The 23,942-nt window shown below is 43.3% G+C and overlaps 1 protein-coding gene across 1 annotated transcript in view; it reads right to left on the bottom strand.

Moving 5' to 3' along the window:
• PGM2 (phosphoglucomutase 2) overlaps nucleotides 1–1,677 on the bottom strand; it is a 37,625-nt gene extending 35,948 nt beyond the window's left edge. The window contains exon 1 of the mRNA XM_070757099.1: nucleotides 1,556–1,677. Within this exon, the coding sequence (XP_070613200.1) occupies nucleotides 1,556–1,615 (60 nt within the window). The 5' untranslated portion in view covers nucleotides 1,616–1,677. The remainder of the gene's footprint in view (nucleotides 1–1,555) is intronic.
• Nucleotides 1,678–23,942: the final 22,265 nt, after the last annotated feature.

Raw genomic sequence — 23,942 nt, forward strand, 5'->3', positions numbered from 1 at the left:
GGGCGTCTGGTCCCACCATTTTTTCCCTTTGGATTATTTAGGGCAGTGTTTTTCAACCAGTGTGCCGTGGCACACTAGTGTGCCGCGAGACATGGTTAGGTGTGCCGTGAAGAAGGAAACTCAGGTTCCGGTCTCGCAACTTTTTGCTGAGAGAGAGAGTGAGAGATAGAGAAAGAAAGCAAGAGAGAGAGAAAGAGAGAAAAAGAAAGCAAGAGAGAGAGAAAGAGAGTGAGAGAGAGAAAGAAAAGAGAGAAAGAAAAGAGAGAAAGCAAGAGTGTGAGAGAAAGAAAGAAAGAGAGAGAAAGAAAGCAAGAGAGAGAGAGAGAAAAGGAGAGGGAGAGAGAGACAGAGAGAAATGAGCAAAAAGGGGAGGAAAAAAGAGAAATGAGAAAATGATTGAGACAGAGAATGAGAGGAAAGATAGAGAAACAAGAGAGAGAGAGAAGTGACTCTTGATTTAAAGCATATGATAAAAAGCACCCAAAGAATAAGAGAGAGAAAAAACCCAGCCCTCACCTGTTTTTGGAAATGGTTCAAGAGTGTGTACACACACACACACACACACACAAGGGGGGGGAGGAGACAGGGATGGAAAAAGAGAGCAGAGTGTCTTAGGGTGTTATTTTGTGTCATTTTTGTTGGTGGTGTGCCCCAGGATTTTGTAAATGTAAAAAATGTGCCACGGCTAAAAAAAGGTTGAAAATCACTGATTTAGGGGACGTCTGGCTGCAAGAAATCCCCAGCCAAACCCCAATTTTTTTCTTCTGTTTTTTTTTGGTGGGGGCATATGCCTGGTTGCAATAGATCCCAGGCAACCCCCAATTTTTTTCTTGGGTTTTTTGGGAGGGGGGAGTGCCTGGTTTCAACAGATTCAGGCAAACCGCATTTTTCTTGGTTGTTTTTGGGGGATCTGGTTGTAACAGATCCCAGGCAAACCCCATTTTTTTCTTTTGGGGGGGGGGCTGAGTGCCTGGTTGCAATAGATCCCAGGCACACCCCATTTTTTTCTTGGTTTTTTGGGGGATCTGATTGCAACAGATCCCAGGCAACCCACAATTTTTTCTTTTGGGGGGGTTCCTGGTTGGAACAGATCACCAAACAAGCCCCATTTTTTTTCTTGCTTTTGGGAGGGAGGTCTGGTTGCAAACATGCCCCCAGACAACCCCCCCCTTTTTGCTTTTTGGGGGGGTCTGATTGCAACAGATCCCAGCCAAACCCCATTTCCCCCCTTTTTTTTGGGGGGGGTGTGCTTGATTGCAACAGATCCCAAACCAACCTCATAATTTTTTCTTGTTTTGCAACAGATCCCAGCCACGCCCCAGTTTTTTCTTGGGGGTTTTTTTTGGGGGGGGAAGGGGCTGCCTGGTTGCAAGAGATCCTCGCTATGCACCCCCTTGCTAGCCTTGGAACAAAGCCTCAGGAAAAGGAAGGGAGACCAGCAGGAAACACACACACACACACAACCCTGGGCGAAGCTTCCACTCCGGAGCCCCCGCGGAGGGAGGGAAGACCCAGGGCCGATGCAGCGGCCTAGGGATCCCTTCCGATCGCTCACCTTGTCCCAGAGAAGCCACTGGGCCGCCGCCGCCCGGGCTCCATCCACTTCTTCCGACATCCCAAAGCGAAAGAGGAAGCGCAGGGAAAACCCGGCTGCCGGCTCTCTCCGCAGGCCCCGCCCCGGGAGGCGAAGTCAAAGGGGGGGGAGGGACAGGAAACTGCTCGACCAATCGCAGCGCCCGTCTGGGGAGAGGGGAGGAGCTCGGCATGGCACAACAGATCCCCAGGCAAACCCCAATTTTTTTCTTGTGTGTTTGTGTGTGTGTGTGTATGTGTGTGTGTCTGATTGCGACAGATCCCAGGCAAACCCACTTTTTTTCTTTGGTTTTTTTTTTGGGGGGGGGCGAAGCGCTTGGTTGCAACAGATCCCAATAAACCCAATTTTGTCTTGTTTTTCGGGGTGAATCTGGTTGCCAACATACCTCCGGACAATACCCATTTTGGGCCCTTTTTTGGGGGGTGTCTGATTGCAACAGATCCCCAGCCAAACCCCATTTTTCCTTGGGGGGGGGCTGGTTGCAACAGATCCCAGCCAAACTCCATTTTTCTTGTTTTCCTGCAGATCCCCAGCCAAACCCCATTTTTTCTTTGTGGGAGGGGGCGCCTGGTTGCAACAGATCCCAGGAAACCCCCCCTTTTTTTCTTGCTTTTTGGGAAACAGAACCTTAGCTCTGCCCCAAAACACAAGGACTTGCCTATGGACTTTAACTCCCAGAATTCCCCAGCCAGCCAAGCATAATGAATTCTGGGAGTTAAAATCCACTGGTCCTAATGTTGCCAAGGTCGGATACCTTTGATTTATTTTTATCCTTGTTAAATTTAGATTGTATCTGTAGGTACTCCCACCATTCCGTTTTTTGGCCCATGTCTTCTAATTCTGTTCTAGTTCTGATTTCTCCATTGGAATGTATTATGTCTTTATACCTTATTATATTATTTTTTTTAATGAAAATTAGGATGTACATATGCTTCTAACGGGGCATACCATAGTGGGATTCCTTTGTAGAGTTTTATCTTAACTTTTTTCCAAGTGTGCACTAGGGATTTCCTAATCAAATGATTAGTAAAATATTTGTGCATTTTAGATTTTTCATCCCAGAGGTAATAGTGCCATCCTAAATGAAGGCCGTGTCCTTCTAAGTTTAATAGCCTAGTATTAGATAAGAATAGAATAGAATTCTTTATTGGCCAATTGAGATTGGATACAAGGAATTTGTCTTTGGTGCAGATGCTCTCATTGTAGGTGGAGGGGGCCCCCAGTGAAATTTTTTTCTTTTATTTGAGGGACGCCTGGCTGCAAGAAATCCCCAGCCAAATCCCATTTTTTAAATTCTGTTTTTTTTGCGGGGAGGGGGGCACACGCCTGGTTGCAAAAGACCCCAGGCAACCCCCAATTTTTTCTTGGGTTTTTTTGGGGGGGAGAGTGCCTGGTTGCAACAGATCCAGGCAAACCCCATTTTTTCTTGGTTTTGGGGGGATCTGGTTGCAACAGCCAGCCAAGCATAGTGAATTCTGGGAGTTAAAATCCACTGGTCCTAATGTTGCCAAGGTTGGATACCTTTGATTTAGGTGAGAAATCTCTTTTACTCATCTGAACTGTTGTTTTATAGAGAGAGAATAGGGTAGGGTGGAATGGAATGGACTGGGAGTGGACTGGGAATAGGAATACAGTAAGACCTCACCTATCACTGGTGTTACGTTCCAGACCTGGCCGCGATAGGTGAAATCCGCGATGGGGAATTTATCGACTGATAGTACTTATTTAAGTATTTATATTGTAATTGTTTGGTAAGTTTTCATTGTTTTAAGTGTTTATAAACCCTTCCCACAAAGTATTTATTTTAGATACAGTATTTAAATACAGTATTTACAATTTTAGATTTTTTTTTTTAAAAAACCCGCCGATTGAGTTCCGCGGGCTGTTTAAATCTGCCGATCGACTTCCTCAGAAACCCGCGAACCAGCGAAGATCCACGAATGATTTTTCTCATTAATATTTCTTGAAAACCCGCGATGAAGTGAAGCCGCAGTAGGTGAAGCGCGATATAGCGAGGGACTACTGTAGAATGGAATGGAATAGAATAAAATAAAATGGAATAGAATAGGAATAGGGATGGAGTGGAATGGAATGGAATAGAATAAAATAGAATGGAATAGAATAGAATTCTTTATTGGCCAAGTGAGATTGGATACAAGGAATTTGCCTTTGGTGCAGATGCTCTCAGTGTACGTAAAAGAAAAAGATACATTTGTCAAGAATCACGAGGTACAACACTTAATGATAGTCATAAGGTACAAATAAGCAATCAGGAAACAAGTCAATATAAATCATAAGGATACAAACAACAAACTTACAGTCATGCAGTCATACAGTCTTAAGTGGGAGGAGATGGATGATGGGAACGATGACGAGAAGACTAATAGTAATAGTAATGCAGCCTTAGTGAATAGTTTGACAGTGTTGAGGGAATTATTTGTTCAGCAAAGTGATGGTGTTTGGGGGGAAAAGTTCTTGTGTCTAGTTGTCTTGGTGTGTAGTGCTCTGTAGCGACGTTTTGAGGGTAGGAGTTGAAACAATTTGCGAAGAGGATGCGAAGAGTCAGTAAATATTTTCCCCGCCCTCTTTTTGACTCCTGCAGTAAACAGGTCCTCCATGGAAGGCAGGTTGGCAGCAATTGTTTTTTCTGCAATTCTGATTCTCCTCTGAAATCTGTGCTGGTCCTATTGGGTTGCAGCACCAAACCAGGCAGTTATAGAGGTGCAGATGACAGACTCAATGATTCCCCTGTAGAACTGGATCAGCAGCTCCTTGGGCAGTTTGAGCTTCCTGAGCTGGCGCAGAAAGAACATTCTTTGTTGTGTTTTTTTGGATGATGTTTTTGATGTTAGGTGACCATTTTAGGTCTTGAGATATGGTAGAACCTAGAAATTTGAAGGTCTCTACTGTTGATACTGTGTTGTCTAGTATTGTGAGAGGTGGGAGGGTGGAAGGGTTTAAAGTCTACAGTTTTGAGTGTGTTCAGTTCCAGATTGTTCCGGTCGCACCACAAGGCTAGTTGTTCAACCTCCAATATGTATGTGGATTCAGCGTTGTCTCGAATGAGTCCGATCACTGTTGTATCATCTGCAAACTTCAGTAGTTTAACAGATGGATCATTTGAGATGCAGTCATTGGTATAGAGAGAAAACAGAAGTGGAGAGAACACACAGCCTTGGAGGCTCCTGTGCTAATTGTACAGGTATCTGTTGTGATTCTGCTTAGCTTCACTTGCTGCTTCCTGTCTGTTAGGAAGCTTGTGACCCACTTACAAGTGTGTTCATGTACCGCTAGCTGATTTAGTTTGGTTAGAAGAATATCCGATATAATGATATTGAATGCCAAACTAAAATCTACAAAAAGACCCTTACGTAGGTCTTTGGATCCGTTTCCGGTCACATTTCAAAGTGTTGGTTATGACCTATACAGCCCTTCATGGCATCGGACCATAATATCTCTGGGACCGCCTTCTGCCGCACGAATCCCAGCGACCGATTAGGTCCCACAGAGTTGGCCTTCTCCGGGTGCCCTCGACGAAACAATGCCATCTGGCAGGACCCAGGGGAAGAGCCTTCTCTGTGGTGGCCCCAACGCTCTGGAATCAACTCCCCCTGGAGATTAGGACTGCTCCCACCCTCCTTGCCTTTCGCAAACTCCTTAAAACTCACCTCTGTCATCAGGCATGGGGAAATTAATTCCCCTGGGCCGTTTCCGCTTTATGTATGGTTTGTATGAGATGTATGATTGCTCTTATATTAATGGGTTTTAAATTGTTTTAATGTTGGATTTGTATTGTTTCTGTTGTGATCCGCCTCGAGTCTTCGGAGAGGGGCGGCATACAAATCTAATAAATAAGTAAGTAAGTAAGTAAGTAAGGAAGGAAGGAAGGAAGGAAGGAAGGAAGGAAGAAAGAAAGAAAGAAAGAAAGAAAGAAAGAAAGAAAGAAAGAAAGAAAGAAAGAAAGAAAGAAAGAAAGAAAGAAAGAAAAAGAAAGACACACAGGTCAAAATTGCAAAATAATCTAAAGCTGGTGAGAGAGCTTATTTATATTAGGTAAGGAAAGAGATATATTAATTTCATCAGGTAGGAAATACAGTGATACCTTGTCTTACAAACGCCTCATCATACAAACTTTTCGAGATACAAACCCGGGGTTTCAGATTTTTTTTGCTTCTTCTTACAAACTATTTTCATCTTACAAACCCACCGCCGCCGCTGGGATGCCCCGCCTCCGGACTTCCGTTGCCAGCGAAGCACCCGTTTTTGCGCTGCTGGGATTCCCCTGAGGCTCCCCTCCATGGGAAACCCCACCTCCGGACTTCCGTGTGTTTGTGATGCTGCAGGGAAATCCCAGCAGGGGAATCCCAACTGTGCAAAAACGGGTGCTTCGCTGGCAATGGAAGTCCGGAGGTGGGGTTTCCCATGGAGGGGAACCTCAGGGGAATCTCAGCAGCGCAAAAACGGGCGCTTCGGCTGGCAAAAGGGGTGAATTTTGGGCTTGCATGCATTAATTGCTTTTCCATTGATTCCTATGGGAAACATTATTTCGTCTTACAAACTTTTCATCTTAAGAACCTCATCCCGGAACCAATTAAGTTTGTAAGACAAGGTATCACTGTATATTTGTTCTCCCTAGTCACTTTGAGATTCTTTTCCTAATGAACTAGTCACTATTACAAAGTCCACCTTGAGCCATAATTTCTGTAGGTCGCATGTGCCAGGTATAATAGCCCACAATTACATGTATATCTTGCAATGACATTACCTTAATTATTACCTGTATTAATTGCCTTTGGAGTAGGTCACAGCATATTTTTCTAGTGGCATCGCTTCCTAGGGAATTTACAGCCGCTCTCCTTCCTTAATTCGTTGCTTTTTAAACTATGGTAAGAGAGAAAAAGGAAACAATTAGCTGATAATAAATAGTCAGATGAAAAGCTAAGTAAAATAAAGCAGATAATCTCAAACGCCTCTTTGTCGTGTATTATGTATTTGCATAGTGCTTTCCATTATTGCGAAGTTGATTTAAGTACAAAGCGATTAAAATATGATGCAAACAATAAGTTAAGGCCGGTTTGGAAAATTACCTTTGCATTTAAAGCAAAGCAAACAAAAAACATTATTATTGTCATAAAGTTATATCCATAATAGGTTGACTCAGCCTTCCATCCTTCCAAGGTGGGTAAAAGGAGGACCCAGATTGCTGGGGGCAATAGGCTGACTCTGTAAAACGCTTAGAGAGGGTTGTAAAAGCACTGTGAAGTGGTAGATAAATCTAAATGCTATTGCTATGATAATTCATAAAGTTATTCATAATAAGGAGAGCTTAGTCCATTGCTTCTCAATTATCTTCTGTTATGCCCTGTCCCCGAGGAAGAAGTAAATATTTTGCACCTTCCCAACTCTCTGATCTGGGCCCCAATGGAATTTTAATGTTAATATGTATTATTTTGCTTATTATCAGCTGCAAGCAAACTATTGGGTGGGGAAGGCTGCTCTACCCACTTACATGGCAGTAAGTCATAATGAACTCAGTGGAGCCTGTTTTCGGTTAGGGAAGCATAGGCTACGATGGTTGGGGCCCTCTTGACGCGGGGAGAGGCCAGCTTCATCAAGCCGATGTTTTGGGGTCACCGGTGTATTGTGATTAGCTCTGGCCCAGCTCCTGCCCCAAGGAATGTGCAGGTGGATGTGGGGGAAACATCCACATGCCACAGGCCTGTTTTGCTCCCGATGAAATCTGCCGACGAAGCCTCCTCTGACCAAGGAAGCGTGAGTGACAGGGAAGCGGGGAGTTTGGCAGACAGCCCAGGAGGAGATCAATCATCTGTATCATCCCTGGATTCTGAACAAGAATTAATGACACATCCACGCATGCGTAGAGTGATGCATAGGAGACAACAACTGAAGGGTTATTACAAGAGAAAATGAGGCCACCTGTGGTTGGGTGGGGCTGCTGTAATTAGTGCTACAGATAAAAGTGCAGCTTGGTGTTTTAGCCTCATGGCAGTTTATCTGATTCATTGTTTCGTCAAGATCGTGGTTTTTGTGCTGTTCAAGATTGTGTGTGGATTCTCTGGACTTTAGAATTGGACTCAATTTCCCAGTTATTGGGTGAGCAATTGGATTGCATTTAACCTGTGCCTTGTGTGTACCAGAAAATCCCTTTGACATTTAAAAAGGGAGCTGCTTCTGTTTTTCTGTTTATAAAAACCTTTGGGTTTTCCTTTTATCGTGTGGTGTGTGTCTTCCTGGACTAATTACCCTGTAATTACAGGCGGTTGAAACATGCCGACAGAACACGGCCAGGCCCATAAGTGCCGCCTTTGCCCGGCACTCACAGCGAATAGTGTGGAAAGAGGCTTTAGGGGGCCATTTGAAGCTTTTGCCCAGCTGCAGAAGATGCTCCTCCTTGTCCAGTAGCAGATTCACCACACCATTCATGGATACAGTGGTGCCTGCCGAGAACAAGAAGAACCCATGTAGCCGCCCCTGTCTGTCCGCCTTCTCTTCCGGCCTCGGAGTACTCCCCATCCGGGGGAATCAATTGAGAGGGACCACGAGTCTTTGGAGAAGGGCGGAATACAAATCTAATAAATAATAATAATAAATGTTTCCCCTGGTCACATGTGCCACCCTGGCATTGCTCCATGCCCCCCCCCCAGGGGCTTCCACCCCACTATTTGAGAAGCACTGGCTTAGTCAAAGAGAGAGGCATGGAAAAGACATCGAAGTTAGTGATGGCCTGCTACTAGAACGGTAGTGATTTTTGGGGTGTGTGCGCAGCTATGCGTCCCCGACACACGCCATTATTATTATTATTATTATTATTATTATTATTATTATTATTATTATTATTTAGATTTGTATGCCGCCCCTCTCTCTAGACTAACTGGTCGCTGGGATTTATGCGGCAGAAGGCGGTCCTGGAGATATTCTGGTCCGATGCCATGAAGGGCTTTATAGGTCATAACCAACACTTTGAATTGTGACCAGAAACTGATCGGCAACCAATGCAGACTGCGGAGTGTTGGTGTAACATGGGCATACCTAGGGAAGCCCATGATTGCTCTCGCAGCTGCATTCTGCACGATCTGAAGTTTCCGAACATTTTTCAAAGGTAGTCCCATGTAGAGAGCGTTGCAGTAGTCGAGCCTCGAGGTGATGAGGGCATGAGTGACCCCCGGTCCAAGTAGGGCCGCAACTAGTGCACCAGGAGAACCTGGTTAAACGCCCCCCTCGCCACAGCTGATAGGTGGTTCTCTAATGTAAGCTGTGGATTGAGGAGGACGCCCAAGTTGCGGACCACCAGGGTAATGGATGGACAGATGGAATTGTCCTTGGGAGGCAAAACCCACAGCCACTCCGTCTTATCAGGGTTAAGTTTGAGTCTGTTGACACCCATCCAGACCCTAACAGCCTCCAGGCACCAGCACATCACTTCCACTGTTTCATTGACTGGACATGGGGTGGAGATGTACAGCTGGGTATCATCAGCATACTGATGATACCTCACCCCATGCGTCCACAGGAGATTTGGCTTCTGTGCATGAGTCTTCGGAGAGGGGCAACATACAAATCTAATAAATTATTATTATTATTATTATTATTATTATTATTATTATTATTATTATTATTATTATCATCGTATAAAGATGCTCGCACAAGTGAGATTTCAACATTTGCACTGATTTTTTGCTCCTGCGCATGCGCAGAAGCAAAAATAGTGCCCCATAATCACCTTAATCTCACTCTCTCGCGCGTCCTTGTGCAAAATTTCACATGCGCAAAAGCCGAATCTCACACCGAAGGGCGCATGCACCAGATATGTGTGTGCTGCAATGGTTTCAGAGAGCACACCGATAGCACTCCTTTGCTGATCGAGGGACACAGATTGTACAAACAACAGAAGTTTGTATAACCATTGCAACGCTGTGCTGTTAAAGAGTACTGCTTTACTTGTGCAAGATTAAGGTTGCTTACTTACAATTCCATATACCTTCATGGCACGCATCAGTGTGGCACAATACACAACTAGGCCATTGTGATGCACCTATTACACAGAAGATTAAGAGAGGAAGCTTAAAAAGATGTTATAGATAAACAAGTGTGGCGAAACAACATAGAAGCTTTCCAAGTGGAACGACTTGCCTCCAGAAGTTGCAAATGTTCCTACCCCGTAAGTTTTAAAGGAAAGACTGGAAAACAAATTGTCTGGAACCGTGTAGGGTTTCCAGCCAGAGCAGGGGTTGGATTAGAAGACATTTGGAATACTGTGTTCAGTTCTGGAGACCTCACCTACAAATAGATATTGATAAAATTGAACTGGTCCAAAGATGGGCTACAAAAATGGTGGAAGGTCTTAAGCATAAAACGTATCAGGAACTCAATCTGTATAGTCTGGAGGAAAGAAGGGAAAGGGGGGACAAGATCAAAACATTTAAATATATTAAACAATGTCGGTTGGCGGGGCCCAGGGGAAGAGCCTTCTCTGTGGCAGCCCCGACCCTCTGGAACCAACTCTCCCCAGATTAGAGTAGCCCCCACCCTCCTTGCCTTTCGTAAGCTCCTCAAAACCCACCTCTGCCATCAGGCATGGGGGAATTAAGATAATCTTTCCCCCTAGGCTTCTACAATTTATGCATGGTACGCTTGTATGTATGATTGGTTTTATAACAAGGGTTTTTAGCTGTTGCAGTATTGGATTTTTACATAGATAGATAGATAGATAGATAGATAGATAGATAGATAGATAGATAGATAGATAGATAGAAATAAATAAATAAATAAATAAATGGCTAAATAAGGTTCAGAAGGGAAGTGTTTCTAATAGGAAAGTGAACACAAGGACAAGGGGGGGCAATCTGAGGTTAGTTGGGGGAAAGATCAGAAGCAACGTGAGAAAATATTATTTGACTGAAAGAGTAGTAGATGCTTGGAACAAACTTCCAGCAGACGTGGTTGGTAAATCCACAGTAACTGAATGTCAACATGCTGGAGAGAAGCATATCCATCCTAAGATAAAATACAGGAAATAGTGTAAGGGCAGACTAGATGGGCCATGAGGTCTTTTTCTGCCATCAATCTTCTCTGTTTCTCTGTTTATAAGACCTCCGGTAATCATATTGATTTGATCCTTGTGTCATCGTGATTTCTATGTATTAACTTTCAGGAGGAATGTAGGTGTATTAGTGTTCTGTCTGGGTCCCCCCAGACGTCAACACCAACTAAAAAGAGTATCCAGACACGCTGGTAAAAAGCAAAGTCATTTTATATCTTTGAAAACAAACACAGATAACAAAAACTGTTCTTACAAACTGGAATGCTATGAAGCTTCACAGAAGAGTCACAACGGCCAGACAATACAACAGGCTTCTTGCTGGCGCACACACCACTGTAGATAATAAAACCCACGCCTCCCCCAAGTTTTCAGCCTTCGAGGCCACAAGCCAGAATCAGAGACGCCAAGGATCGAAGCAAGGTCACAGGATTCCCAAAAGATAACTCTCCACAATACAGGAAGGGCGGGCCTGCCTTTTCAACCTTTCTGAGGAGAACCAGACCCAAACCCAGCTGTTGCCTATTAGGGATGGAAATACCTGGCTAATTGTCCCCTTCGTTGTGCTGCCCTTCTCTGCCTCATATCGATGATGGCTTGTGCGTTCTCATCTAAGGATTCCAGGCTACTCGCTGGGGAGAGCTCCCCCCCGGGGGTCTCAGGCTGTTCTCCCTCCTCCTCGTCCTGACATTCTTCTTCCCCGTCTGCCTGGTCCTCCTCCTCCTCCTGTTCCTCCTCCTCCCCCTCTGAGCATGGAGCCGGCAGAGTTCCAGCCGTTCCCTGAGGAGCCTCAGGCTGAATCACAACAATTAGGATCTTCCCATGTTTCCAACTATAACGCACTGAATGTGATACAGAATGACAGATGGAAGGGACCTTGGAGGTCTTCTAGTCCAACCCATTTCTCAAGCAGGAGTTTTCTACCATCCCAGACAAGTGGATGCCCATTTTTTCTTTTTCATCTGTTTGAGCACTCAAAACTTTGGGCAGCAAGTTTTCTCAGTAATTAATTGTTCTCGCTGTCAGGAAATTTCTCCTTCGTTCTAGATTGGTTTTCACTTCTTGCTATAGAGTTTCCTGCTTGAGCAGGGGGATCAGACTAGAAGACCTCCAAGGTCCCTTTCAACTCTGTTAGTCTATTATTGAACTCGAGCATTCCCAGTAATAGATCATGGTGATTACTGCTATTTTGAGAGAGAGAGAAAAAGAAAAGGAGGAGGACAAGAAGAAGAAGAAGAGGGAGAGAGAGAGGAGGAGGAGGGAGAGGGGAGGAGGAGATGAGAAGGGAGAGAGAGAGGAGGGGGAGGAGGAGGAGGGGGGGAGGAGGAGAAGAAGAGGATGAAGAAGAAGAAGAAGAAGAAGAGGAACAAAAAGAAGACGGTGGGAGAGAGAGAAGAGAAGAAGAAAAAGAAGGGGGAAGAGAGAAAGAGAAGGAGAAAATGAAGAAGAAGAGGAGGGAGAGAAGGAGGAGGAGGAGGGAGAGAAGGAGGAGGACGGGGAGAGAGAGAGGAGAAAGAGGACAAGGGAGGGAGAGAGAGATGGAGAGAGAGAGATATATCTATATACTTAATCACTTTGAAACTGTGGGATTAATTAAAATTTTCAAATCTTCAACTTTCATGATTATTTTTTTTGCTACCAAAAAGGTTTTCGTGGGGAAGCAGTGCCCTCTGCTGGTCTGAAGAGAGCATTCGCATTCCTGCAGATACAGCTGTATTCCCAGACACCCCCTCAGTGAAACTTAAAACCATTTCCTAAATTACAAACTTTATTGGGTTGACTTATTTTTTCCAAAGCACCAAAAGGCAAGACAAAGAAACGATGGATGGAAACTAATCCAGGAGAGAAGCAATCTGGAACTAAGGAGAAACTTCCCAGCAGTGACGATAATTTACCAGTGGAACAGCTGGCCTCCAGAAACCGTGGGAGCTACATCACTGGAGGATTTTAAGAAGAGCCTGGACAGACAATTGTCTGAAATGGCATAGGGCTGTGATGGTGAACCTATGACACGCATGACACAAGTGGCACATTGGAGCCATATCTGAGGACATGCGAGGTGTTGCCCTATGTCAGTTCCATCACGCATATGTGCCTTGGCCAGTTGATTTTCAACCTTGACAAAGGCTATTTTGCCCTCCAGATGCTTCAGGGAAACTTACCTGAAGCCCCAAAGATGAAAAAATAATCACTCAATGGACAAACCAGACGTTTGGGGAAATGCACTTCTGGTTTGCTGTTGTGCTGTTTGCAGTCCGGGGGGTTCTGGGAAGCTTGTAGAGAAATTATGTAAATAATTGAATCGGTAGAGAAATTATGTAAATCCCACCTCTGTCCACATGGATAGAGTGGACATGGATAGAGTCCACATGTAGAGTCCACATGTAGAGTGGACATGGATAGAGTCCACATGTAGATCAGTGTTTCCCAACCTTGGCAACTTGAAGATATCTGGACTTCAACTCCCAGCACTTGCAAAGAACAACAAGAAACCATGCAGGCCCCCCACCCCGCCTGGCTGCTTTCTGTTCCGGGCTCGGAGCAGCGTGCAACTGGGAAAACACTCCCCATCCAGGGGAATCAATCGAGAGGGACCACGCCAGGCGAGGGTTCCACTTACTGGTGTGCGGCCATCGGCATGAGATTTAGCTTCTGCGCATGCGCAGCAAATGAAATCTCACGTGAGGATGCTCCTGTGCATGAGATTTTGCTGGTTTTCGGCAATTTCTTTGCTTCCACCCCAGTGCAGAAGCAAAAAGCACCCGAAAATTGGTGAAATCTCACATGCAAGAGCATCCTGGCATAAGATTTCACTTGCTGTGCATGCGCAGAAGCTAAAACCCATGCGTGCCCATGCGCGCACACTATGAGGGACAAATAGATAGAAACATAGAAACATAGAAGACTGACGGCAGAAAAAGACCTTATGGTCCATCTAGTCTGCCCTTATACTATTTCCTGTATTTTATCTTACAATGGATATATGTTTATCCCAGGCATGTTTAAATTCAGTGACTGTGGATTTATCAACCACGTCTGCTGGAAGTTTGTTCCAAGGATCTACTACTCTTTCAGTCAAATAATATTTTCTCAAGTTGCCTTTGATCTTTCCCCCAACTAACTTCAGATTGTGTCCCCTTCTTCTTGTGTTCACTTTCCTATTAAAAACACTTCCCTCCTGGACCTTATTTAACCCTGTAACATATTTAAATGTTTCGATCATGTCCCCCCTTTTCCTTCTGTCCTCCAGACTATACAGATTGAGTTCATTAAGTCTTTCCTGATACGTTTTATACTTAAGACCTTCCACCATTCTTGTAGCCCGTCTTTGGACCCGTTCAATTTTGTCAATATCTTTTTGTAGGTGAGGTCTCCAGAACTGAACACAGTACTCCAAATGTGGTCTCACCAGCGCTCTATAAAAGGGGATCACAATCTCCCTCTTCCTGCTTGTTATACCTCTAGCTATGCAGTCAAGCATCCTACTTGCTTTCCCTACCGCCTGACCGCACTGCTCACCCATTTTGAGACTGTCAGAAATCACTACCCCTAAATCCTTCTCTTCTGAAGTTTTTGCTAACACAGAACTGCCAATGCAAGATTCATGCGCATCTCTATTTCTGCCACCAGAACGCCGATCCCAGGGGTACCGGCAGCAACCCATGACTTGACCTCGCATGTTCCCCAGGGTCACACATGCCAGGGGGGGCTGCCCCACTATTTGAGAAAGACTGCCCTAGTGAGATATTTCCTGTTCCTCATAACAGCCCTGTGAGATAGATCGGGCTGATGTGAGGCAATTCAACCCTGCCTTTACAGTACAAAAAACTGCAGAAGCAAACAGAGTGAAGTTTCTTCGTTGCATAAATGTGATTCCACTCTACTTTTAGAGACAAAATAGATCAACCCTCCTTCCTTCCTTCCTTCCTTCCTTCCTTCCTTCCTTCCTTCCTTCCTTCCTTTCTATCTTCCTTCCTTCCTTCCTTCCTTCCTTCTATCCTTCCTTCCTTCCTTCCTTCCTTCTTTGCAATTACATGCAATTGTTTTTCTACATATTGATCCGGAAAAATGCATGCAGATTTATAACAACCAAAATGCTTTTCAGCGCTAAAATCCCAACAACGGAATCTGATGTTGTTCTTTTTACTTTTTTTCACTCTACTAAACAAATAATTCCCTCAACACTGTCAAACTTTCTACTAAATCTGCACTTCTATTCTACTAGTTTTTCTCATCATTCCTTTCACCCATTTCCTCCCATGTTGGAAGGTTTGGTAGGGAAGGTTTGCCTATTTGCCGATGACTCTAAAGTGTGCAATAGGGTTGATATTCCTGGAGGCGTCTGTAATATGGTAAATGATTTAGCTTTACTAGATAAATGGTCAAAGCAATGGAAACTGCAGTTTAATGTTTCCAAATGTAAAATAATGCACTTGGGGAAAAGGAATCCTCAATCTGAGTATTGTATCGGCAGTTCTGTGTTAGCAAAAACTTCAGAAGAGAAGGATTTAGGGGTAGTGATTTCTGACAGTCTCAAAATGGGTTAACAGTGCAGTCAGGCGGTAGGGAAAGCAAGTAGGATGCTTGGCTGCATAGCTAGAGGTATAACAAGCAGGAAGAGGGAGATTAGGATCCCGCTATATAGAATGCTGGTGAGACCACATTTGGAATACTGTGTTCAGTTCTGGAGACCTCACCTACAAAAAGATATTGACAAAATTGACAAAAAGACGGGTTACAAGAATGGTGGAAGGTCTTAAGCATAAAACGTATCAGGGAAGACTTAATGAACTCAATCTGTATAGTCTGGAGGACAGAAGGAAAAGGGGGGACATGATCGAAACATTTAAATATGTTAAAGGGTTAAATAAGGTTCAGGAGGGAAGTGTTTTTACTAGGAAAGTGAACACAAGAACAAGGGGAAACAATCTGAAGTTAGTTGGGGGAAAGATCAAAAGCAACATGAGAAAATATTATTTCACTGAAAGAGTAGTAGATCCTTGGAACAAACTTCCAGCAGACGTGGTAGATAAATCCACAGTAACTGAATTTAAACATGCCTGGGATAAACATATATCCATCCTAAGATAAAATACAGAAAATAGTATAAGGGCAGACTAGATGGACCATGAGGTCTTTTTCTGCCGTCAGACTTCTATGTTTCTATGTTTCTATGTTTGGCTGGGAGGGACATTCTGTATCTGATTTATCATAGAATCTGGAAAGGCGGGGGAATGTCTTTGATTTTTAAAAAACTTTTCAGGTATACATTTTTTCCCTCCACCATAAAATCAAACAATATATAGTCATAAACACAATAACAATGCTTAAAACCAATCATATATAAACTTTTCATTTCTTATTATTCCCTCAATGGAGGCTCTTATCTCCCCTCATCTAACAATTTCTATTAATTTTATACAACATTGTCAATTCTTAAAAATCTAAATAAAAATTCTTCCTTCCCATCTTACTATAAAATGTTACATTTTTAAACTTTTCAATACAATCCATCTGTTTTTTCTTCTTTTCTCCTGGGAAAAGTGATTCGTTGATGATTGGTTGATTTTGATATGTCACCATCTTGCTACCTAAAATATTTACTTAAACTTTGTCCTTGAAATTTCTGATTCATTAATTTATTCAACGTTTTGTCAGATTGCGATTCTATCTGAATCTTTCCTTATACAGGGCCGAGTGTAGCCTTCTCAATTCTTTTCTGTTACATCCCATTCTAGGAAGCAATAAATATTTCGCACGCTCACACCCCAAACTCTCCAATCTTGGCCCCAATGAAATTTTAGTGTTCATATTTATTAGTTTACTTATTCTAAGCTGCAAGCAAACTATTGGCTGGGGAAGGCTGCTCTACCCACTTACCTGGGAGTAAGTCACATTGAACTGGGCCCACACCAACAAAATGATGTTCAACATCAACAAGAGCAAAGTCCTTCACCTGAGTAAAAAAAAACCTGGACACACATACAGCCTGGGAGAAACCCCTCTCAGCAGTAGCGACGGCGAAAGAGATCTCGGAGTCTTGGTGGATAATTGACTAAACATGAGCCAACAATGTGCAGCAGCAGCCAAAAAAGCCAATACAATCCTAAGCTGCATCAACAGGGGAATACACTCCAAGACCAGGGAAGTCTTAATACCACTCTACTACGCCCTGGGCAGACCATACCTGGAGTAGTGTGTTCAGTTCTGGTCACCACACTTCAAAAAAGACATTGAAACTCTGGAGAAGGTACAGGAAAGAGCAACCAAAATGATCAGGGGTCTAGAAACCAAGACTTACTAAGAGAGACTGCGGAACTGGGCATGGATAGCCTAGAGAAAAGGAGGGCCAGAGTGGACATGATAGCAGTCTACAGGTATATGAGAGGTTGCCACAGAAAGGAGGGGATCACTTTATTCTCCAGGGCACCGGAGGGCCGAACGAGGAACAGCGGCTGGAAGCTGACCAAGGAGAGATTCAACTTGGAAATAAGGAAGAACTTCCTGATGGTCAGAACGATCAACCAGTGGAACAACCTACCAGTGGACGTTGTGAACTCCAATACTCTGGACATTTCTAAGAGGAAATTGGACTGCCATTTGGCTGGGATGCTATAGGGTTCCTGCTTAGGCAGGGGGTTGGACTTGATAACCTGCATAGTCCCTTCCAACTCTAATAATAAATAAAAATAAAATAAATAAAAATAAATAGAACTCAGTGGGGCCTGTTTTCTGTTAGGCAGGCAGAGGCTACCATGGTTAGGGCCCTCTTTGGACACAGGCCAGATTCATCAAGCCGATGTTTTGAGGTCGCCGGCCTGGCGCATAAGCACTGCCTCTGCTGGGCACTCACAGCAAATGGTGTGGGAGGAGGCTTTAGGGTGCCATTCGAAGCTTTCACCCAGCTGCAGAAGATAATAATAATAATAATAATAATAATAATAATAATAATAATAATAATAATATTGTTTGTTGTTGTTGTTGTTGTTGTTATTATTATTATTATTATTATTATTATTATTATTATTATTATTATTGTGGTTAGCTCTGCCCCAAGGACTGTGGATGTGGGGGAGACATCCACATGCTGCAGGCCTGTTTTGCCCCCGGTGGAATCTGCTGATGAAGGCTCCTCTGACCAAGAAGACATGAGTGACAGGGAGGAGGAGAGTGTGGCAGACAGCTCAGAAGGAGATCAATTATCTAGCTCCTCCTTGGATTCAGAACAAGAGTTAATGATACAGCCACTCATGCGGAGAGCGATGCATAGGCAGCAACAACTGAGAGATTATTATAAAAGAAAATGAGGCCACCTGTGGTTGGGTGGGGCTGTGGTAATTAGTGAGGCTGCTATAAAGAGCAGCCTGTGGGTTTGGCCACTGTGGAGGATTATCTGATCGTTGTGTTTCATGACTGCTTTACTGACTTTGACCTTTTGTCTGCTGATTTTTCCCCACTTTGAAACTAAACCAGGGCAAAGTGTGTTTCACTTTGTGAAAGAAGAAGGACTGTGAATTGCCTCACAGCTGCAAGCTAAGTATCACAGAACTGATAAGGGACTTGTACAAATTACCAGTTTGTTCGGAGAAGATTGCTCTTTGCTATACCAAAAGAGGGCTTGGTTTAAGTGAATTTTCATGATAAAGAACATTGTTTTGAATTTTCAAACGTGTGTGTGTCTGAAATTTGTACCTGTGAATTTTTGGGAGGAGTCTACCAGAGAGCCCGACAGAACAATTATTATTATTATTATTATTATTATTATTATTATTATTATTATTTAGATTTGTATGCCGCCCCTCTCCTTGTCCGGCACCAGGTTCGCCACGTGAGGTGAGGTCTCCAGGTGAGGTCACCAGGTGAGGTCTCCAGAACTGAACACAGTACTCCAAATGTGGTCTCACCAGCGCTCTATATAAGGGGATCACAATCTCCCTCTTCCTGCTTGTTATACCTCTAGCTATGCAGCCAAGCATCCTACTTGCTTTTCCTACTGCCCAACCACACTGCTCACCCATTTTGAGACTGTCAGAAATCACCACCCTAAACCTTGTAAGATCATCCTTCTCATCCAATTTCAATCTATCACTCAATCCATTTACACAACAGCTGCCTCACTTTGGATTTTGGCAATGTCTTCTGACCATGCAAGACTTTTATATTCACTTTTTAAAGGGGTCGGAGTCAGGGTCAGGTCCACATGTAACTCGGGAGATTATACAAGCTTGGGATCTTATGGGTGTCATGTCCCAAATCCTGCAGTGCAAAAGGATAACTGATTTGTCATTGTTCCAAAAAAGCAAAATGAAATTGCTTCTTCCCTTCTTATTTTGTCCTCTCCGCTGTCTTCTGCCTCCTCCGACCATTTCTGTATTCAGTGAAAAACAAGTAAACAATTAAAATACTTTTATCTTCCCAACCTCCAATTTAGAAGCCTTCTATAAACATCAAGTGGGTGTCATAATGAGAGGGACTTCCTTTGATAAATATACCCCTGCACCACAAGAAAGCTTATTGCCCGGAAGAGAAACTTTTAAAAATCTAGATTTTTTTTTTTGTGTGGCTCATGTCAGTTTTGGTTGCCACGATGTAAAAGGGTGTGGAGACTCTAGAAAGAGTGGAGAGAAGAGCAATAAAGGTGATTAGGGGACTGGAGGCTAAAACATATGAAGAACGGTTGCAGGAACTGGGTATGTCTAGTTTAATGAAATTACATGCTAAGGGAGACAGGATAGCAGTCTTCCAATATCTCAGGGGCTGCCACAAAGAAGGAGTCAACCTATTCTCCAAAGCAGTGTTTTTCAACCAGTGTGCCGCGGCACACTAGTGTGCCGTGAGACATGGTCAGGTGTGCCCCGAAGCTCAGAGAGAGAAAGAAAGCAAGAGAGAGAGAAAGAAAGAGAAAGAAAGCAAGAGAGAGAGAAAGAAAGCAAGAGAAAGAGGGAGAGAGAGAGAAAGAGAACAAGAGAGAGAAAGAGAACAAGGGAAAGAAAGCAAGAGAGAGAGAAAGAGAAAGAAAGAAAGAGAGAGAGAGAGGGAGGGAAGGAGAGAGAGAGAAAGACATAGAGGGAGGTAGGGAGGGAGAGAGAAAGAGCAAAAAAGGGAGGAAGGAAGGAAGAGAAAGAAAGAAGGATGGAGAGAGAGAAAGAAAAAGGAAGGGAGAGAAAGAGGGAGAGAGAAATAGAGCGAAAGGGAGGAAGAGAGAGAATTTTTTTGTCCAAACTTTTTTTAGCCCCCCCCCGCCCCGCTCAATGTGCCCCAGGGTTTCATAAATGTAAAAAATGTGCCGCGGCTCAAAAAAGGTTGAAAATCACTGCTCCAAAGCTCCTGAGGGTAGAACAAGAGTAGATTCCCACATCATTTGGACAAGTGGCAGTCCAGTCTCCCTTTGAAAGTCTCAGGTATCGGAGCTCTCACAACCTCTGCTGGCACTGGTTGATCGCTCTCACCATCAGAAAGTTCCTCCTTATTTCCAGGTTGACTCACTCCTTAGTCAGCTTCCATCCGTTATTCCTTGTCTGGCTTTCTGATGCCTTGGAAAACAGCCTAACACTTCCTCTTTGGGGCAGTCCTTCAAATATCGGAACACTGCTATCATGTCACCCTTGGTCCTTCTCTTTGCTAAACTATCCATGCCTAGTTCTTGCAACCACTCTTCGTATGTTATAGCAGTGTTTCCCAACCTTGACAATTTGAAGATATTTGGACTTCAACTCCCAGAATTCCCCAGCCAGCAAATGCTGGCTGGGGAATTCTGGGAGTTGAAGTCCAGATATATTCAAGTTGCCAAAGTTGGAAAACACTGTGTTATAGTCTCCAGTCCCCTAACCATCCTGGTTACTCTCCTCTGCACTTTCTTTACAGTCTCAATGTCTTTTTTGTAGCGTGGTGACCAAAACTGGACGCAATACTCTAGGTGTAGTCTAACAAAGACTTTATAGAGTGGTATTAGTACCTCCCTAGTCCCAGTTTCCATATGTTAATGCTACACTTTGGGAAGAAGAATCTGAACTCCAAATACGAACTGAATAATCAAATTATCACAGATAATCCCCACTCTGTTAAAGAGCTTGGTATACTAATAATATAAGATATAACTGCCAAAGCCCACTGTAACAATATAGCCAAGAAGGCTTCAAGAGTTGTAAACCTAATCCTACGTAGCTTCTGCTCTGGCAATCTCACACTACTTACCAGAGCTTACAAAACTTTTGCCAGACCCATCCTCGAATACAGTTCATCTGTTTGGAACCCATATCGCATCTCAGACATTAACACCCTTGAAAATGTCCAAAGATACTTCACCAGAAGAGTCCTTCACTCCTCCACTCGAAATAGAAGACCCTACGAGACTAGACTTTCAATCCTGGGCCTAGAAAGCTTAGAACTAAGACGCCTTAAACAAGATCTAAGTATTGCCCACAAGATCATATGCTGCAACATCCTGCCTGTCGGCGACTACTTCAGCTTCAACCACAACAACACAAGAGCACACAACAGATTTAAACTTAATATTAACCGCTCCAAACTTGACTGTAAAAAATATGACTTCAGTAACCGAGTTGTCGAAGCGTGGAACTCATTACCGGACTCCATAGTGTCCTCCCCAAACCCCCAACACTTTACCCTTAGATTATCTATCCTGACCTATCCTGATTCCTAAGAGGTCAGTAAGGGGCGAGTACAAGTGCCTTCCATCCCCTGTCCTATTGCTCTCCTATATCTCCTATACCTTTCTTCTATTCCTATATCTCTTCTTCTATTCTTTCATTGATATGTTCTAGTACTATATCTTCTTTTCTATTATTTCTTAGATATATTTTACTATTGTTCTGTCGAGCTCTCTGATAGAATCCTCCTGAAAATGCACAGATACAATTTCAGACACACACGTTTGACAATTCAAAACAATGTTCCTTATACCGAAAATGCAAATAAACGGAGCACTCTTTTTGTATAGCAAAGAGCACTTGTCTCCAAATAAACTGGTAATTTGGACAAGTCCCTTATCAGTTCTGTGATACTTAGCTTGCAGCTGTGAGGCAATTCACAGTCCTTCTTCTTTCACAAAGTGAAACACACTTTGCTCTGGTTTAGTTTCAAAGTGGGGAAAAATCAGCACACAAAGGTCAAAGTCAGCAAAGCAGGCACGAAACACAACGATCAGATAATCCTCCATAATTGCCAAATCCACAGGCTGCTCTTTATAGCAGCTTCACTAATTACCACAGCCCCACCCAACCACAGGTGTCCTCATTTTCTTTGATAACAATCTCTCAGTTGTTGCTGCCTATGCATCGCTCTCCGCATGCGTGGCTGTATCATTAACTCTTGTTCCGAATCCAAGGAGGAGCTAGATAATTGATCTCCTTCTGAGCTGTCTGCCACACTCTCCTCCTCCCTGTCACTCATGTCTTCTTGGTCAGAGGAGCTTTCATCATCAGATTCCACTGGGAGCAAAACAGGCCTGCAGCATGTGGATGTCTCCCCGATATCCACAGTCCTTGGGGCAGGAGCTGGGCCAGAGCTAACCACAACAACTATGAGTATCTCCTCTATTAATTTCATCATGTATTTTACTATGTGTATATAGATATACACCCACTAAAACCCTCATTGTGTATTGGACAAAATAAATAAATAAATAAATAAATAAATAAATAAATAAATAAATAAAAATTTAGGATTGCATTGGCTGTTTTGGCTGCTGCTGCAACACTGATGGCTCATATTTAGTTGGTTGAGCTTGAGGCAACTTAGAGGAAAGAGAACGGTCTCCATTCTCCAACTCTGATTCTTTCACGTTCGGAGTGCAGTCAGAGTACAAAGAGTCTAGAGCAGGGGTCCCCAAATTTTTTACACAGTCTGTTGGAGGGCCGGACTATAAAAAACCCCATATGAACAAATCCCTATGCACACTGCACATACCTTATCTTAAAGTAAAAAACAAAATGGGAATATACTATTTAGAGGGGGGAGAAGGTCTGAAATTCATATATGTTTATGTTTTGTTTTTAATTTTCTTTTGTTAACATCTGATTGGCTATACAAGGTTTTCTTGGCTTATAGAAAAATGTATAAAGAAAGAAGGAAGCACTTTGGCATAATGGTTAATAAGTTAGAAAAATAATTGGTGTACTTTTTGAAAGAACATTAAGGAGGGAATTTAATTTAAAAAATGAATGTAACTGGATAACAAAATTAGAAAAAAAAACTTTTGCAACCTTTTTGATGATTGATATTAGTTACTAACAAAATACCGCATTTTATTCATGGAAAATTAGATGGTACACTGTATTGTTTGAATGTATGTTAAGACAAAAATAAAAAAAATTACCCCCCCCCCAAAAACAGTCCTTCTTTCTTCTGTCCCTCCATTTCTCCTTCTTTCCTTCCTTCCTTCCTTCTTTCCCTCCTTCATTCCTCTCCACTTCTCTTTCCCTCCCTCTCTTTCCCTTTTCTTTCTTTCTTGCTCTCTTTTCCCTGTGCTCCTGTCAATCACTGGCGGGCTGGATAAATGGCCTCAGCGGGCCACATGCGGCCCATGGGCCGTAGTTTGGGAACCGCTGGTCTAGAGAGACATGTGAAATAAAGGAGAAGCCTGCAATGAAAGAAACCCCTTAAACCCGGCACGGATGTGTCTGCTATTGCAAGACAGCAGATACCAAGCCATGACAAGCCACAGCAGATGAGGAAGCAAAGATATATTTAACAGACTGTGTCATTCGAAGTGAGTAAAAGATTCCAATCTATACGGAAGAAAAGTGCCTGAAGAAAAATAAACTTGTGATTTAGGGTGAGAAAAGGAAGCTCAATTGGTGAGGGAAACCTCAAAGTAAGTAGTGACTTAGAGCAGTGTTTCCCAACCTTGGCAACTTGAAGACATTTGGACTTCAACTCCCAGAATTCCCCAGCCAGCGAATGCTGGCTGGGGAATTCTGGGAGTTGAAGTCCAGATATCTCCAAGTTGCCAAGGTTGGGAAACACTGACTTAGAGGGAAGAGTTGTGAGTCAGAAAACTAGAACACCTAAGTATTGAGAAAAGAGAGACAAAAGAGCTTTAAGAGCAAAAGACTAATATTCGGTAAAGAAATTGGGCGGGGAGGGGGAGGGGGAGAGAAAGTATCTGATATCTAGAAACTCAGCTTGACAAAAAATGCAAAATAAAGAGAAAGAGAGAAAAAGAGGTGGAAATCCAGTAACTATTTTTATATTGTTCTTAATTGTTGTACACTGCCCAGAGTTCAGAAGGAGTTGGGCAGCCTATAAATCTGATAGATAAATAAATAA

This window comes from Erythrolamprus reginae, chromosome 7, assembly GCF_031021105.1.
Source record: "Erythrolamprus reginae isolate rEryReg1 chromosome 7, rEryReg1.hap1, whole genome shotgun sequence".
Classification (NCBI taxonomy): Eukaryota; Metazoa; Chordata; class Lepidosauria; order Squamata; family Dipsadidae; genus Erythrolamprus; species Erythrolamprus reginae.